The sequence below is a fragment of the Botryllus schlosseri genome, chromosome 1 (genome assembly GCF_051294905.1).
Source record: "Botryllus schlosseri isolate E-star chromosome 1, Bs_hap1, whole genome shotgun sequence".
NCBI lineage: Eukaryota > Metazoa > Chordata > Ascidiacea > Stolidobranchia > Styelidae > Botryllus > Botryllus schlosseri.
Window position 1 is genome coordinate 31705672 of NC_137236.1, and position 15457 is coordinate 31721128.

The following is a 15457-nucleotide window of genomic DNA, read 5'->3' on the forward strand; positions in this document are numbered from 1 at the left end:
TGTGAGAGAACAATGGAGGCTCAGTCAAACGCACGATTATTGAATGATTGGTCGCTTTCACGGGTTGCACCAGCGTTTCGCGAACAATCCCGACATATGCAAGATGCATTGATTATTATCGACACCGATTACTTGATGACTTGAAATTGACTCGTGAATTTTGCTCCGAGTCACGAGTCAATCCACATTTCTGATACGACGAGTCAAGTCAAGTCAAGTCATTTTAGCAAAGTGACTCGAGTCAAGTCAAGTCATACGAAGAAGGTGACTCGAGTCTGACTCGAGTCAAGTCATGACTCGAGTCATCCCAACACTGGTATCTATGTGCACGGAACATAAACAGTTAGGTTGATAATTCAACATCGTAAGGTCCACGTTCGATTGATCTGTTCATTATAAACTATTTTCAAATTTACGTCCACATAAAATTGACCGCATTTTGCGTTATCGCGAGCATGGCCGAATCATTAAGGAAATATAATGTGCAGACAGGACGATAATAGGAACATCCTAATGTCACCAGAAATGATGGGTCTCGGATATGCACTGTGCGCGTACTTATATGATAATAGTATAAGTGCAAATACTTTCGCAAAATAATTCTTTGTCTTTTATAAATGGAGTTGTAATATTGCAGGTTCTGTCGTTTCTGCGGCACATCGTGGCGCTGAGCTTACCACCGAAAGAGCTGCTGTAGTGATATATTTCGTCCGATCTGTCACTAAACGAGTAGAAGGCAGATGAATAAAGAAACAGATATGAAATGACTTCGATTCATTATTATGAGGGGCTCAAATCCTTATATGTTCGAACGTCATTTGTCAGAGCGAAGAGATGTTGTCGATGCGCAGTAAATTGTTTACCAGACCGATTTAGCTAGGCCTCCCATATTTTTAGAAATCACAAGATGACTTTTTGCTGGCAAGTAAAACGAAATTAGTATTGGTTGATTTTAGTTGTATGATATTTTACAATTCCCTGGTAGTTGCACGCAAAACTTGCCAAAACAAGGCAAAGAAAAATTTACACAACCGGACACAGAAACAACAAATCAAATTCAGTTTTTTTATTCAGCCCATGAAACATTTGATGTTCTGTCATCTTTTGCCAATAAGGAATGATCATTGATATCGCGGACATGAAATTGTTTAAAGTATACATAATAAATCATAACAAATAAATACGTATCGCCTAAGAGCGTAGATCAAAATATAAGCAAGTTACTACTTTTAAGGATACATCCATATCAAAACTTTCAATGCATTCAGCAGTCGTACTGAAGATTGTGGTTTTCCGTCTCGACAAGTTCTATGTGTTGATAATTATAGGACAGGGCGTGAATAATATTAATATCCATGTTTATTAGGGTTGTCCAAAATTTGGAAAATCTCAAAAAGTCTCCGTGATTGTGTCTCATTCTATAGATTATTGATAAAAAACAACAATTAGCCTGAAAGAAGCTTACAGGAAAGCCGTTAAGATTTCGGTCAAAGCGTTTGAAAGTAGCTGGTCAAGAATGGGCGTGCCACTGACCATAGAACGGCGAGAAGACTAGTAATCAAATAACCACGGCTCTTGATTGGCTAATCGGCTATGCTTCAATGACCACGGCAGCAGCAGCTTGCTGATCAGGTGTTCAAGAAGTCTGCTACCGGCGGGGATTCTGAGTGCGCATTGTTAGTAGTTTGGCAGGTGACGATTTAAGATTAATTCAGGACATGTTGAGGTACGAAATACATGATGAACAAACAACACCTGCTTCACAGAAGCTTTTACAGCATGACTGCTTCATTGTGAAGGAAACGGCTGAAGCCTACATGTCGTGTTTTCATCGAGAGAAAGCAAAGGCGCTTATGCAAGTGTTGAGCGAATTCACCGTTTCAGTACGGATCCACCATCAGAGAATACAAATATATAAAGCTTAACAATGACACTATACTTTGTGTGATCTTATTGGATCCCAGTTGTAGTATATAGTGAAGCATTGAAGGTTCTAGGGATCGAATGAATCGGCCGGTTATGCTTGTCAGTTATACTTACAGCAAATTGAATTCACTTATAAGAGTTGTCAAAGACCAAATCCATGTTACTGATCTTATAGATACTATTGATCGTACATACCTAACAAAATGTTCAATTTGCAACTGCACAAGGCCATCGTAAGTAAACATATTGCCTTGTTTGACACTTCTCATAGAAACGCGATTTCTCTTGTTGCTTCATTTCATATAAATTTGAAACGTGTTCTACACATCGAATGTTTGATACAGGTTCGTCAGGATATGGGCATATGATCAACATCTATTCATTGAAGTCTACAGTCACTTCGTATAACTTATAAAACGGATGATTCAACTGTCTGTATGATGTTGTTATTACAGGCGCGAGTACTGTACAGTCGCGCCAACTTACACACCCATGTCTGCAGTGTTTAGCACTGGCGTCGTGTAACGTATATAAGACCAACCTTCGTGATACTGATCTTGTTGAAGTGTTATGGACTGCATCTAACTATGTGTGTGACATTCAACTGTATAAGACAATCGTAAGTGAATGTATATGGCCTTATGCGGCAATGCTCATACGTGCGCGGCATTTTTCACGTAACAGCATATTGCTTTATTTCACACCAAGTTGAAGCGTGTTCTATCCAACTAATTCTCGATATTATGGTTGCAATGAACTCTTGCGATCAACAACTACTCTAAAACGACAACTGTGTCTGCTTACGACGTGTAGAACGGAAGATATAAGGAATTATAAGATTAGCGTTCATTCAGGCGAACTGAGCTACACATTGTATTTTGCGGGAAACGTTTTCCTGTATTCAATCTGAATTTTGGACAGGTTATGCCATAAGGCAATCGGTTATATATAGCTGGTCGTATGCGTATCGACAATCGCTACTTATAGACGATCATTGTAACCGTTTATGACCCCTACAACGCAAGATGTCGTTAATTGATTGAAGCGTGTTTGTGGAAAACTGTGCATGGATCCTCCAGGATGCACCCGCGGCGAAAGGGTTAATGATGCTGCAGAAAAGAGGTTTAAGGTAAGCACAGGCTATGCTGGATACTATTTGCAGCGTAGTCTGTGCTTTTCTTTACACCTCTTTTCTGCGGGATCAATAGAGACTTTGACATACCATATCCAGCACAGCCTTTGCGAGTGTGCGTACATTGCCACCTCTTTTATGCGTTATTATTAAGGACTTTACCAACGCCTACAAGTGCATTCAATTTGTTATAAGCATCTGATAAGGGCCAAGCATAACCGGCTGATTCCGCCGATCCCTAGAGCCTTCAAAACGTCACCTATATACTACAGCTTTAGCCCAATAAGATCACACAACGTATAGTGTCATTGCTAAGCATTATATATTTGTATTCACTGATAGTGGATCCGTACTGAAACGGTGAATTCGCTCAACACTTGCATAAGCGCCTTTGCTTTCTCTCGATGAAAACACGACATGTAGGCTTCAGCCGTTTCCTTCACAATGAAGCAGTCATGCTGTAAAAGCTTCTGTGAAGCAGGTGTTGTTTGTTCATCATGTATTTCGTACCTCAACATGTCCTGAATTAATCTTAAATCATCACCTGCCAAACTACTAACAATGCGCACTAAGAATCCCCGCCGGTAGCAGACTTCTTGAACACCAGATCAGCAAGCTGCTGCTGCCGTGGTCATTGAAGCATAGCCGATTAGCCAATCAAGAGCCGTGGTTGTTTGATTACTAGTCTTCTCGCCGTTCTATGGTCAGTGGCACGCCCATTATTGACCAGCTACTTTCAAACGCTTTGACCGAAATCTTAACGGCTTTCCTGTAAGCTTCTTTGAGGCTAATTGTTGTTTTTTATCAATAATCTATAGAATGAGACACAATCACAGAGACCTTTTTAAATTTTCCAAATTTTGGACAACCCTAATGTTTATATTGTTTCCATGGTTTGCTCTCAATCACATAAGGATTAAACATGTGAAGTGCATATGTCACACTTGGCAAACGGATGCTAGTATAATATTTATAAACTCCCCCAAAACGTTCGAGTTTAACACTGATAGGTAGGTATGAATTACAGGGTTTTGGGGCTCAACTACTAGGCTTTTTGCCCGAGAATATAAAGCGATAATGACACTTGCGTGAGAATACTCAACCGCTTATATACTTATTGCGGTCTACTTACAGGCAGTTTGCCATCCCGTTGCAGAAGCCTGATTTCGGTATGCATTGTGAGCCGTCCGCGCATGGAAATTCATGCAGGAATTTACACGTTGAACCTGAAAACATGTGAAATATTGACGGGATTTCAGTCTAAACGAGTCAAACTACGGATTCGAATCAGATTGTCGCTGTCATCCTCAAAGGTCATGCGTTGTGAAATTTGCGTGACTAGGTCTTTCCAGTTGGATGTATCGATGGATGCAAGTGCAAAATGTGTATTCAAATTAAATCGATATGTTTCTACACTACAAAATAGCACACTTTCGGATTGAGGACACGACCGCCTACAGTGATATGAGGCCGGCTTGATATCGATCATGTTGTGACAAGTCACGTATTTCTGCGTATACTACAATATATTTTCACACTTATAGCCTATACTCAGATATACCTTGACAAAGCTCATCTTTGTGTGCGTAAAGCTGAGATGGCAATATGCAAACTCTCCGAGTAAACATAGACGTTTTCCTGCCACATACGATTATGCTAGAACTAGCACTGATATTTGAAGTCCGGTACGGCTCGTCTGATCCATCTCTAGAACACATTAATTGCAAATGCAGTGATGAACATTGTTACGAAGTCAGGATATTCATATGTACAGTTATAAAATCAAATTCCCATTCAATCTCAATCTGTTCATCGATCATGCGCAGAGAACAGACTTAAATTGAATTATAATTTAGTCGATTTTTTGAAAAATGTCCATTGCGACGTCCCGTAAAAACAAGTGAATTCACTGTTACCAAGCTGCTGCGCCTTGCGCTAAAATTCAATCATAATATGTTCACTGAAGACTGGTCATGAATTGGAAGCTGCGACTTCATTTACTTATACCAGGGGTGTCTAACATACGGCCTGCCGGCCGCATCCGGCCCTCAGATGATTTCATCCGGCCCGCGAGGCAATTCTGAGTAGATTGACCTATCCCTGTATTATCCAATGCATTTTTAACAAATGTTGAGATATGCTACTAATATCGTAAGAAATTCTTCCCACAAACAAGGCAGGAAATGTTAAGATCAGAGGCCAGATTATAATTATATGGAAGCGGTGACGTGTTTTGATCATAAGTCATCATAAGGAGGTGGTCGGGAACCTTTTTCGACAGAAGGGCAATATTAACCCAATATTTCCAATTGTAACTCTCAAAGGGCCATAAATATCAATCGACTTTTACGTCACAATTGAAAATTCGTGAAGTATTGATAGCACTAATTTATGGGATTCGTACTGTGCGCCATATTTTTCTGCCCACATGCCTAGGTGGAGCCAAACGTGGTCACTACAGCAATGCATACCCACTGCAGGGGGTGATACGTCAGTGAGGTGGGGTTAGAGGAGGCAAGTGAGGCAGTGCCTCACTTGTCGTCAGGGATGAGCGAGGGAAAATTGTGAAACCTTCAACGAATATTATTGGCATTTTTATCGATGTTCATAAATGATTAGATTTTGAACATTTCTATTCCCAAAATCACGTAATTTTCATATTTGTTGTTCGAAAATAAAGCACGAAAGGAGAGTAAAGGCACAGCTGAGGCACAGACGGTCCAAGCTTCACCTGTGATAGCGCAGCTCTTCGTAAACATACCTTATATCATTGAAATTATTCAAATGAAATTGTCGTGCTGATTCCGAAAATCTAATATTGATTGACTCGTTAAGTACTCGTCGTAACATAACACTACACAACACACCTTCATTCTACGGCTGTCATAGAAAGCTACTTACGTTACCAATCAATAACGTGGATAGCTATGGCGTTGTTTTTAATTTGAAATTGTATTTGGTAATTTCATTTCCAAGGAAGTTTATTTGTCGTCGTAGATCTAGAAGACAACGAGTATTTGAAAACTGCATTGTCCTACAGGCGTCGCTATGTCAAGGTATCAATCAAGGTATCGTGCTATCCAAGATTTCGAGGCGCGCGATGGCTGGTACATCCAATTCGCCAGTGGTGTTAGCCGCCGGCATGACAGCAACCTAAATTTGAGGATTTTTAAAAGGGGGGTCCGAGCCCCTAACCCTGGTTAACCCACTGTCTTGACCTCTCAAAGGCATGTCTATGCTGCCACGGAAATAATTATTCAGGCCGTCATGAAAATTTACAAAGAAGTTGCTGCAATATTGATAAATTCAGTACCAAATTAAAAATTTGTCAAAGAGCCATATCTTATACCGAAAAGAGCCATATATGGCACTCGAGCCATAGGTTCCCGACCACTGCCATAAGGGATAAGTTAGCAGAGGTGGTCAGGAACGAATTTCTTCAACTTTTCCGAAGTTATCAAGTAGTTTTCCTCTACTTCTGGTATTTACTCAAGTAGACCTTTTTTTCGCTACTTCTACTTCTACCTTGCACTATTTTATGAACTACTAACTTACTTTTCGCTATTTTAGTTTGTCAAGTAGAAGTAGTTTAATCCCCGAGTTAAAAAGTTAGCCTAAGGATTTTCGGGGCTGTTTTTACGAAGTACCAATATTTAATTTTCATAAAAGTCATGTAATTCCCAGAATTTTCCTCCGCTTCGCACACAGTAGTGGTGTGACATATATGTTTTACCGGAAATGTCACTGAATATAACTTAGATGACGGGTTGCGTGGTTCCGTTCACACCGCATTGTCGCCTATATCAAATATTTCATCACAGTAAGTATCGACCCCCATAACGTTTGAAACTATCGTTTCGCAATCTAGCAATAACCTATTGTACCTAGCAGCCCAAGACGTGTCCTAATCTGGAAAAGTGGACTTCGACCCTTTTTTAACGTTAGACCTGTTGTAGCTGACCACCGTTGATACTTTCTGGATAAAAGACATGAAATATATTTCCGGTTTTTAGAAGTAGCATTTGTATATTTCTTTCAATTACGAGTATTATACGTTGAGCTCTAATCATAGGTTCCGTTCTTTTGTCTGGAAAACATACATGTTGAAGTAAAAAGGCAAGTTTAGTAATGCCTTATATTTTCCAAAAATAAAGCTATACACTACATGGCAATTTCACGATTTGTCATATTTTTAATTAACAAATACTAATCGCGCTAGCTATTAAAGCCGTATCCGACACAACTTCTCCGTATTGCTCTTCAACTGAACTAGGGGCCTTATAACATGGGGGAGGGCGCCATGCCATGATATTCTCTAAAACGGGGTGTTCGATTAAACAAAGAATTAGTATTGCATTCCATATCAATACTATCATTTGCCTCCCATGATATGGACGACTGCTTATTCTGTCAAAAATTGATACCTCCTGGAATGCATCAATATGAATCACGCTCTATACACCTTCCGCATACCTTAATTTGCAGTTTTTGACAGTCCATGCGAACGAATTAGGACCGTTTTCAAAAATACTTATTTACTTGAGCAGATTTAAATTCAGTCAATTTTACTTCTACTTCAAGTAGTTTTGGGGGGCTTAGGAAAGAAGTACTTCTACTTGTACTTGAGTAGATTTTTTTCGTCGCTACTTCTACTTCCACTTGAGTAGCTTTCTTGACTACTTTGACCACCTCTGTAAGTTAGTGACACTGACATCCAATTTCCAAAACTCAAAAAGTTCACACTGCGTTCAGGAAAAAACAGGCAAAAAGTAGTTATCCGCGAAGCGAAAAGTCAAAGCTAAACTCTTATATTCAGGTTGCATGGAGAATATAACAGTAACAAAATATTGTAATTCAAATCTATTTGGTCGAACTGCTGTATCTGTCCTGACTCAAATGGTTCCAGACAGACAGAGAAACCCGTATCGCACGATTAGTGAGAATGGGCCAAATTTTACCGACCGCGTTTTCAGTTAAACTCCTCACAACGCATTTGCAGTCAGGTTGCATTCAACACAAAAATCATTTCAAAACAAACATGTTTAAAACATGATCCTCATTTAGAATATGTTTGTTCTGTTTGTTTTGATTTTTAGCCATGACGTCACTAATATTTAATTGTAACACCACAATGGATTGACATTGGCAATTGAAAATATTGGGTGAATAAGGCTCCTTCGACGAAAAGGGCTTCCGACCACTGTCATCAACAGACCAAAGTATCTTTAAACAGGACTACATCGTTATACAGCATTTTTACGATCGGCGATCATCATCATCAAAACACCTATTCCGTACCAATTATTTATATCTACTTGGTATAACTGTCGCACCAATACAATTTTGAGGGCTCTAGCCACTCTATATCGTATACGTAGGCTAAATTAGGTGCAAATCGTCAGTAGGCTACATGCTTTCCTAACGTATTTACACAATTATGACATAATTATACAACGTCTGAAAAAAACACCAATTCGTGTTTTCAAAAAAACATTGGTTTTAAATCACCGTTTTTTTTTAGTGCAACCCCATTATGCAGCGTTAACGCCAGATTACTACTAAAACAGAGAGATAATAGACGATTGCCAACTTATTCCGTCGTTAGCGTCGGTGTTTTAGCGGTTGAATTGATACGAACAATCTTCGAATTTTGCCTAAACTTTCCGTTGTTTGCGAATATAGGCGTTGCTAGAATATAAACCTATGATCCGTAATGTAATGTACTATACAATTATGTACACAGGATTGATAATAATAATATAGTATTCTGGCGAAAAACAAGGGTTTGGATTTTGAGGTAACATATTGGAACCCGTTGACTGATCCGGCCCGCAAGTGGTTTGGAGGTTTGAATCTGGCCCGCGACGCAAGTTGAGTTTGACACCCCTGGTTGTAGAGATATAAAATCGATATATGATACTCTCAGCATAGGTCTGGTGAAAAGACCAATAGAAATTGAGCAGCAATATAAAACTCATACAACATCAACAACTCCTGGTTTATACCATAAACGTTAAAATCGATATTCTTCAAATACATTTGAACCACCTTCCGATATCACTCCCATACTCCAATTTCTATTCTGCCTACGGTTCCGCCCATAAATAATCAATAATTTCTTTTTTTCGGACATAGCATGCAGCATATTGTAATACTTACACACAATCCTTTGAGCCGTCACAAAATTTCGATATTGGAATACATCTTTCGTCATCCGAGCACGCAAATTGTCTGCTCTCGCATGCTAAGCCTGAAATGCATTTGATACTGAATTGCCTAAAAAATGTCGAATATTCTTCAGTAATAAAAAATTACCGTCACTGATGTTGAATATCAGCGTCATAGCTACCGTTGGAATGTAAATACAGATGGCTTTGAATCCCAGGCTTTGCATATTTGTGCATGCCCCTATCCACGATAATAATATTGTACAAGACTATATAGTAAACCTACAGGAAATATCCGATTATGAAGCGAAATCATTGCATTTTGACTTTCAACAACTGGACATGGCATGTTATGTGATAACCGCCGCTATCACGATTTTACCAATAATAATAACTGCACCGCAACCGACTATTACTCACGTTGTAATGAGAAAAGATAAACTCCACACTTCATGACCATTAAAAGACACATATGCGTGATTTGATGATATTCATAATGACGAAATAATCCAAAACTGCACATATACCCTGTTCAACAGGGCCTATTGTGAATGTGGAACGACAATATTATGATAACCATTTCGAAATGTCGAATGTTAAATTTCACGCAGCTACACGAAATTACTAATAATAAACGATAATACTTCTACAATGAAACGTACTTCATATTGAAAGAATGCTTCAGGGGCTCGGCTCAATTATGGAAAATATGATCAGTCCCTATAGCGACTATTCAATATCTACAGTATTATAATATAATATACCTAAATTCGAGGGTCTGCCAGAGTTGATCCAAGTCATAAGAAACCGACTAACTAAATCCAGTATGCACATATATTCACAACACCCGATCGAATATGTTTAAATGTCTACTGGATTCTGTTAATGTCACTCACAAACATACAATAAATATATCCCTATAGCATAATTTGAACAGTCTAAGAAATACATAGGATATTAAGATTCTTCATGATTATTATTATCTCATATCGCGGAAGTATCAACTACCCGGCCCGTTTAAGAATTTCGGCAGACGCTTGGAAAAGCCGTTCATAATTGTTAACTTACTATTTCAATGTTGTAACATGGTACTTTTCCGAGTACGCAGTTATAATCGTTAGACATGCTTCACGCCAACTTGACGTCGGTCACATGCTGGCGAAAGCGATACTTCCTGAGGAATCGACTGATGAATTATGAATATTCTATATAATGAATGTAAATCAACAGCAAAGCTTGCCAGTTTACAACACGCAAATCTATACAAAACATTCTCTGCCAAATGCCCATGTATTAAGAGGTAAACTTGAACGGATTGTTCATTTGTAGTCAACCAATATCAAACGCAAATCACGGTGCAATTATTCGTTCCGGTTAGTAAACACCCCATTTTAATAGAATTGCGTAAATCAGCAAAAAATATATCGCTGATTCCGTTACTGCATGAAATGGTATGAGAACAATTTTCTGACTTTCTCTCTACAATGAGCGATTTACATTTGCTGCGACGCATTCCCATTTCACGATGTGATCAATCAATCACACTAAGAAATCACGTCGTGAAATCGTGCATGGTAATCCAGCAGAGCCGAGATTTCTTTGGCAAACAAAGCGTTGATGTCATAACTGCGTCTACCTCGAACATGATTATTAGGGCAAGTTTTTGTTACAGAAAAATCGTGAGAAAGTTGCACTTAATTTCAAGAAAGGGTATGAGATACTCGTAAGGTTCGGTTGTATGACCCAGCAGTTTAGGATTTGCAGGTTATGTTCTTGTTTCGTTTCATCGTTCGGTATTCAATAGATCATGCATACACTTTTGTGTTCTTCAGGTTTGAAACCAGCATAACATTATTTCGGTATCAGCTTCTGCAGCGATGTCAAATTTGGTACTTTCTCATTGCACGGACGACCTGGCAAAAAGCCAAACAAATACCACACCCTCAACCCCCTAGGTCTGCAAACTTGACCCAGGGTATTGCAGCAAAAGTCTGTGTTCACGACTTAAACAAATCAATATCATGAAAAGGTCACCGAGTGAGAATGTAATTTTCGGTGGTCTCGTTTTGGCGTCCGTGAAATGGGAAAGGATCAATATTCCTTCCAAGCTGTGCGCGTGTGCAATCGAGAAGTGCTGACACGCTCTCTGCGCACAAAAAAGTGATGACTTTTTATTAGTGGTTACGCACTGTTGTCCAAGGGACCGCGCAGTGATTGGTGAGTACGCGCAGAATCGTGGAAAATTATAGGAAACATTGGAAAGGACCTCACATTTTAACGACAGTGAACGAATCAATCAATCTATTTTTTTACAGTTCAGGCACTGTCGTGCTTGGCTGGGGTTTTCGGACTTCTAATTTACAAGCCATTGCATCATAGATTACATTGAGATGCGGCTAATCCATAACATAGCTGTTTGTTAAGCGAATCAAAGAGGAAATCATATTAGAATTAGTTTTAAAGCATGCTATTTAAATCACTCCTTTACATTTTGCTCAATACTCAATAAAAGTTGTAGTAAAAACTTGCATGAAAAATAGGAAAAGTTGCAAAAAGTTGAAACATAAACTTCCTACAAACAGCTTGAAACATAATGCTCCGTAAATTCTGAGTATTTAGGAAGCATTAAAATTAGTGGAAAAAGTTGAAAAAACTTTGATTTGATATAAATGATATCAATTACATCACTTTTCTGAGATCACTTATTTTCCAGAATGACCGAGAGACTACGATCACCTTTCCGGAATGAAACAATAACGCAAAGTTGTGCGTAACTAATTTGATTGCTAAGGTAGCAGCTCAGCACCATCAGAACAGGTAAAGGCCGTGAATACTGCCATTGGCTAACATTTGTCGGATAAATCTGTTTGTGCGAAAACTTTCCGATACGACAGAATTCGCGTCGTCGGGAGAGGCCGCTCAAACCTTCATATGTGTGCTTTGGAGTCGACTTTTATCAAAATATGCCAACAGAAAGAGTCCGTGTACCATCTGAAAACAGTACATTATTGAGCTTAATCGATGTCTTCGGCTCGATTATACGAAAATTCACGCCGACGACGTCATATTTGGTGATACGATTGTTGATATACAGTGTTCTTCACTTTTATCTGCTAGTTTCTGACGATTACCCCAGACGATTGCCAATCGAATATTTCCGGATTTATTTCAATATAAATATATTATTCAATTGTGTATTGAAGCTCTGTACCTCGAAGAAGCTCTTAAAATTTTCCAATTTGTCTGTAATATTGTTTTTATATGGATGGTATGATTACTGTGGGTCGTGCGAAAGATTCTTCTAATGCCGAACCCTGCATCTGGACAAGGTACAGATGTGTAATATACTTGAGAATGACCGACGGATAAGTTTTCTAACGTGCAACAACGACATTTTGAAGTAAACTATGTCATGAAATTGCAATGACTGGATCATCAGTGGATCTTAACCTTTACTAACCTTCTCAACAATGGTTACCATATTATGGAGTTGAAAAAAGTCGATTTCGCTTTTATTGCTCTAAAAGTTGGTGAGTTGACTAAAAAAAGGTCATCACTTTTGTTCAATTCCCGATTTAGAGACTTCTGGGATTTTGTGGTCTTGACTAAAAAAAAGCTCGTCACTTCCGTTCAAGCCGCAAATTTTCCGCTGTAACGTATTTAGCGTCATTTATGTCCATTTTCACTCCAATCTGTCCATTATCCTAACTGTAAAAGCTTTAAAATGAGGACGATTTGTCAAAAAGGAGGACATTTAGGCGTCATCCGAGGACAGTTTCAAAAACCTGAAAAAGGAGGAAAGATCCTCCTAAGGGAGGACGTATTGTAACCCTATTCTCAACCGTTACACTAATCGGCAATCATCAAGTGTCCACCGAGCCACAAAATAAAAATCAATCACGTGATACATACGCTACCCTATAACACTAGTGCACTCAATGAACTGTGTGTGCATCGACAACAGTGTCGACTGAGCAAAAAATAATTCCGCAGTTCCCTTTTAAAGACCAGCATAAAAAACCGAGGCTTCGCCTGGGTAAATCAATCACCGTTGTATTGTTCGGTGGCACCGCAACGGTCCGATACAACTGCAAAGGAAACAGCCGAGCTAGAGAATATGGCAGATGACATCGAGATTTCAGAAGGACGGGGTATCGATTTCTGATTCGAGCCTCCGCTTCCCACGACGTATTACCAAAACAGTCACAGTTCGACTATACTACTCTGGTACCTGCAACCAATGATGGTCAAATTAGACGTGTCATCACATAGGCTATCAAGTGTAAGAGTTTAATGTCACGAGCCACCGATAAACTTAGTTTTGTTTTACTTAATAATTTGTGTATTTTTTAAGGTTGCTGGTTCAAGTTCTAGTTGAAGTTGCGAGTTCCAAAAGTAAGCAATTATATTACACGATAGAGCTGCGAGTTCGAAATAGTCAGTGGTTATAGTTACAGCTCTATTTGCGAGTTTAAAAAAGTTAGTAGTTATCGTTCTAGTTCTAGTTGCGGATTTCAAAAAGTGAGTAGGTATAGCTCTAGTTCTGGTTGCACATCAGCGTTGTAATAACTCGAGTTGACTCGAGTTACGATTGTTTGGTAACTCGACTTGACTCGATTCATTTTTTCACATGGGAAAAATGACTCGACTCGAGTCAATTTGTGTATCGGCTCGACTTGTAGTCGAGTCATCGTGCATGAATCGAACTAAGTCATATTACTCGACAATGGGACGGCCAAGACAGACATTTCATTGTAACATCGACGAATAGTAAAGTCACCCATTATTGGTATTTCCTCTATCAGTCATGATAATGTAAAAATAGGGCCGGAAACTGGTAAGACTGAGGGAAATTACTATATTATGAATACGAGCCAATATATATCACTCGAGCAGAATTTAAAAAAAGTGTGTTGAACCGGATTGACCTCAAAACTGAACTGTAGACGCAGTGACATGGACTCGGACTCGATTCGCAACACTATGACTCCGATTTGATCCTCTATACTCACTGACTTTGACTCGGACTTGAATCGATGGTGAATTAAAAATTACTCGACTTGACTCGAGTCAAAACTATCAAAGTGGGATTGACTTGTGACATTGTTACAACACTGTTGCACATTTCGAAAATTCAGCCGTTAGTACATGTCTTGATACGAATCCATCTTGTAGGAATGCGCTTTTTGCCGTGTAATGTACGGCCTTCGGATTCCGATCCAACCACAACACCAACCATGCAATACTATCAATTGTAACGGACTATTACAAAACCATCAAGCAAAAAGAAAATGGCTGCAGCATTTTTATCGATCTCCGCAAAGCTTTCGACACAGTTAACCACAGAATCTTAAGATACAAGCTAGAACACTATGGAATCAGGAGTATTGCAGCAACTCTACTTGAAAGCTACCTGGCAAACCGCAAACAATTTGTTAAACTGGGGACATTAAGAACGACTACCAGAGATATAACTTGTGGAGTGCCACAAGGCTCAGTCCTTGGACCGACTTTTTTCCTCATTTATATTAACGACATTGTTAATGCATCTTTATTCCGCACAACGCTATTTGGTGATGATACTCACCTCTTCATAACCTCCAGCACTGTCGATGGTTTGCATGCATCTGTGAATAGGGAACTCCCAAAAGTGTCGAGATGGCTCCAAGCAAACAAACTAAGTTTGAATGCAGATAAGACCGAGATGCTCGTTTTAAATAATGCCAGTCATAATTTCACTGTGAACATCAATCATAAACAAATTTCAATATGTGACTCGGCAAAATATCTCGGCGTCACCATTGATTCCAAATTGTCTTGGAAGCAGCATATTGAATGCACAATATCAAAACTAGCTCGGTGTGTGGGAATAATGACCCGTCTCCAATCTTTGGTTTCCAGACCAGTACTACGAACCATCTACTTCTCTCTTTTCCACTCTCATCTGCAATATGGAATCGTGGTATGGGGAAATGCATACACAACATTTTTGTGCAGAATTCGAACCCTGCAAAACCGTGCGATACGGCTGATATCATCTGTACCTTTACGTACCAATTTATCGCCTTACTACCGTAAGCATCGAATTTTGCGAGTTGATGAACTATATCGCTTCGAAGTATCAAAAGTTGTTCACAAATATTTTTCCAATAGTCTGCCTCCTGTGTTTGATGACTTTTTCATACCTGCTAAACATGTCCATTCCCATTACACGAGATCATCGTCTAAAGGA

At 39.1% G+C, this 15457-nt stretch overlaps 1 protein-coding gene and 1 long non-coding RNA gene across 3 annotated transcripts in view; one reads left to right on the forward strand and one right to left on the reverse strand.

Moving 5' to 3' along the window:
- LOC145447306 (uncharacterized) overlaps positions 1-9518 on the reverse strand; it is a 168161-nt gene extending 158643 nt beyond the window's left edge. For both annotated transcript variants that reach the window (XM_080325750.1, XM_080325743.1), the window contains exons 1-5: positions 9374-9518; positions 9218-9308; positions 4620-4765; positions 4191-4284; positions 588-721 (exon numbers count right to left, since the gene is read on the reverse strand). In XM_080325750.1, coding sequence (XP_080181876.1) covers positions 588-721; positions 4191-4284; positions 4620-4765; positions 9218-9308; positions 9374-9452 — 544 coding nt within the window. In that variant the 5' untranslated portion in view covers positions 9453-9518. The remainder of the gene's footprint in view (positions 1-587; positions 722-4190; positions 4285-4619; positions 4766-9217; positions 9309-9373) is intronic.
- LOC145447607 (uncharacterized) overlaps positions 1-15356 on the forward strand; it is a 142814-nt gene extending 127458 nt beyond the window's left edge. The window contains exon 2 of the long non-coding RNA XR_013917662.1: positions 14884-15356. This is a non-coding gene — a long non-coding RNA (uncharacterized LOC145447607). The remainder of the gene's footprint in view (positions 1-14883) is intronic.
- Positions 15357-15457: the final 101 nt, after the last annotated feature.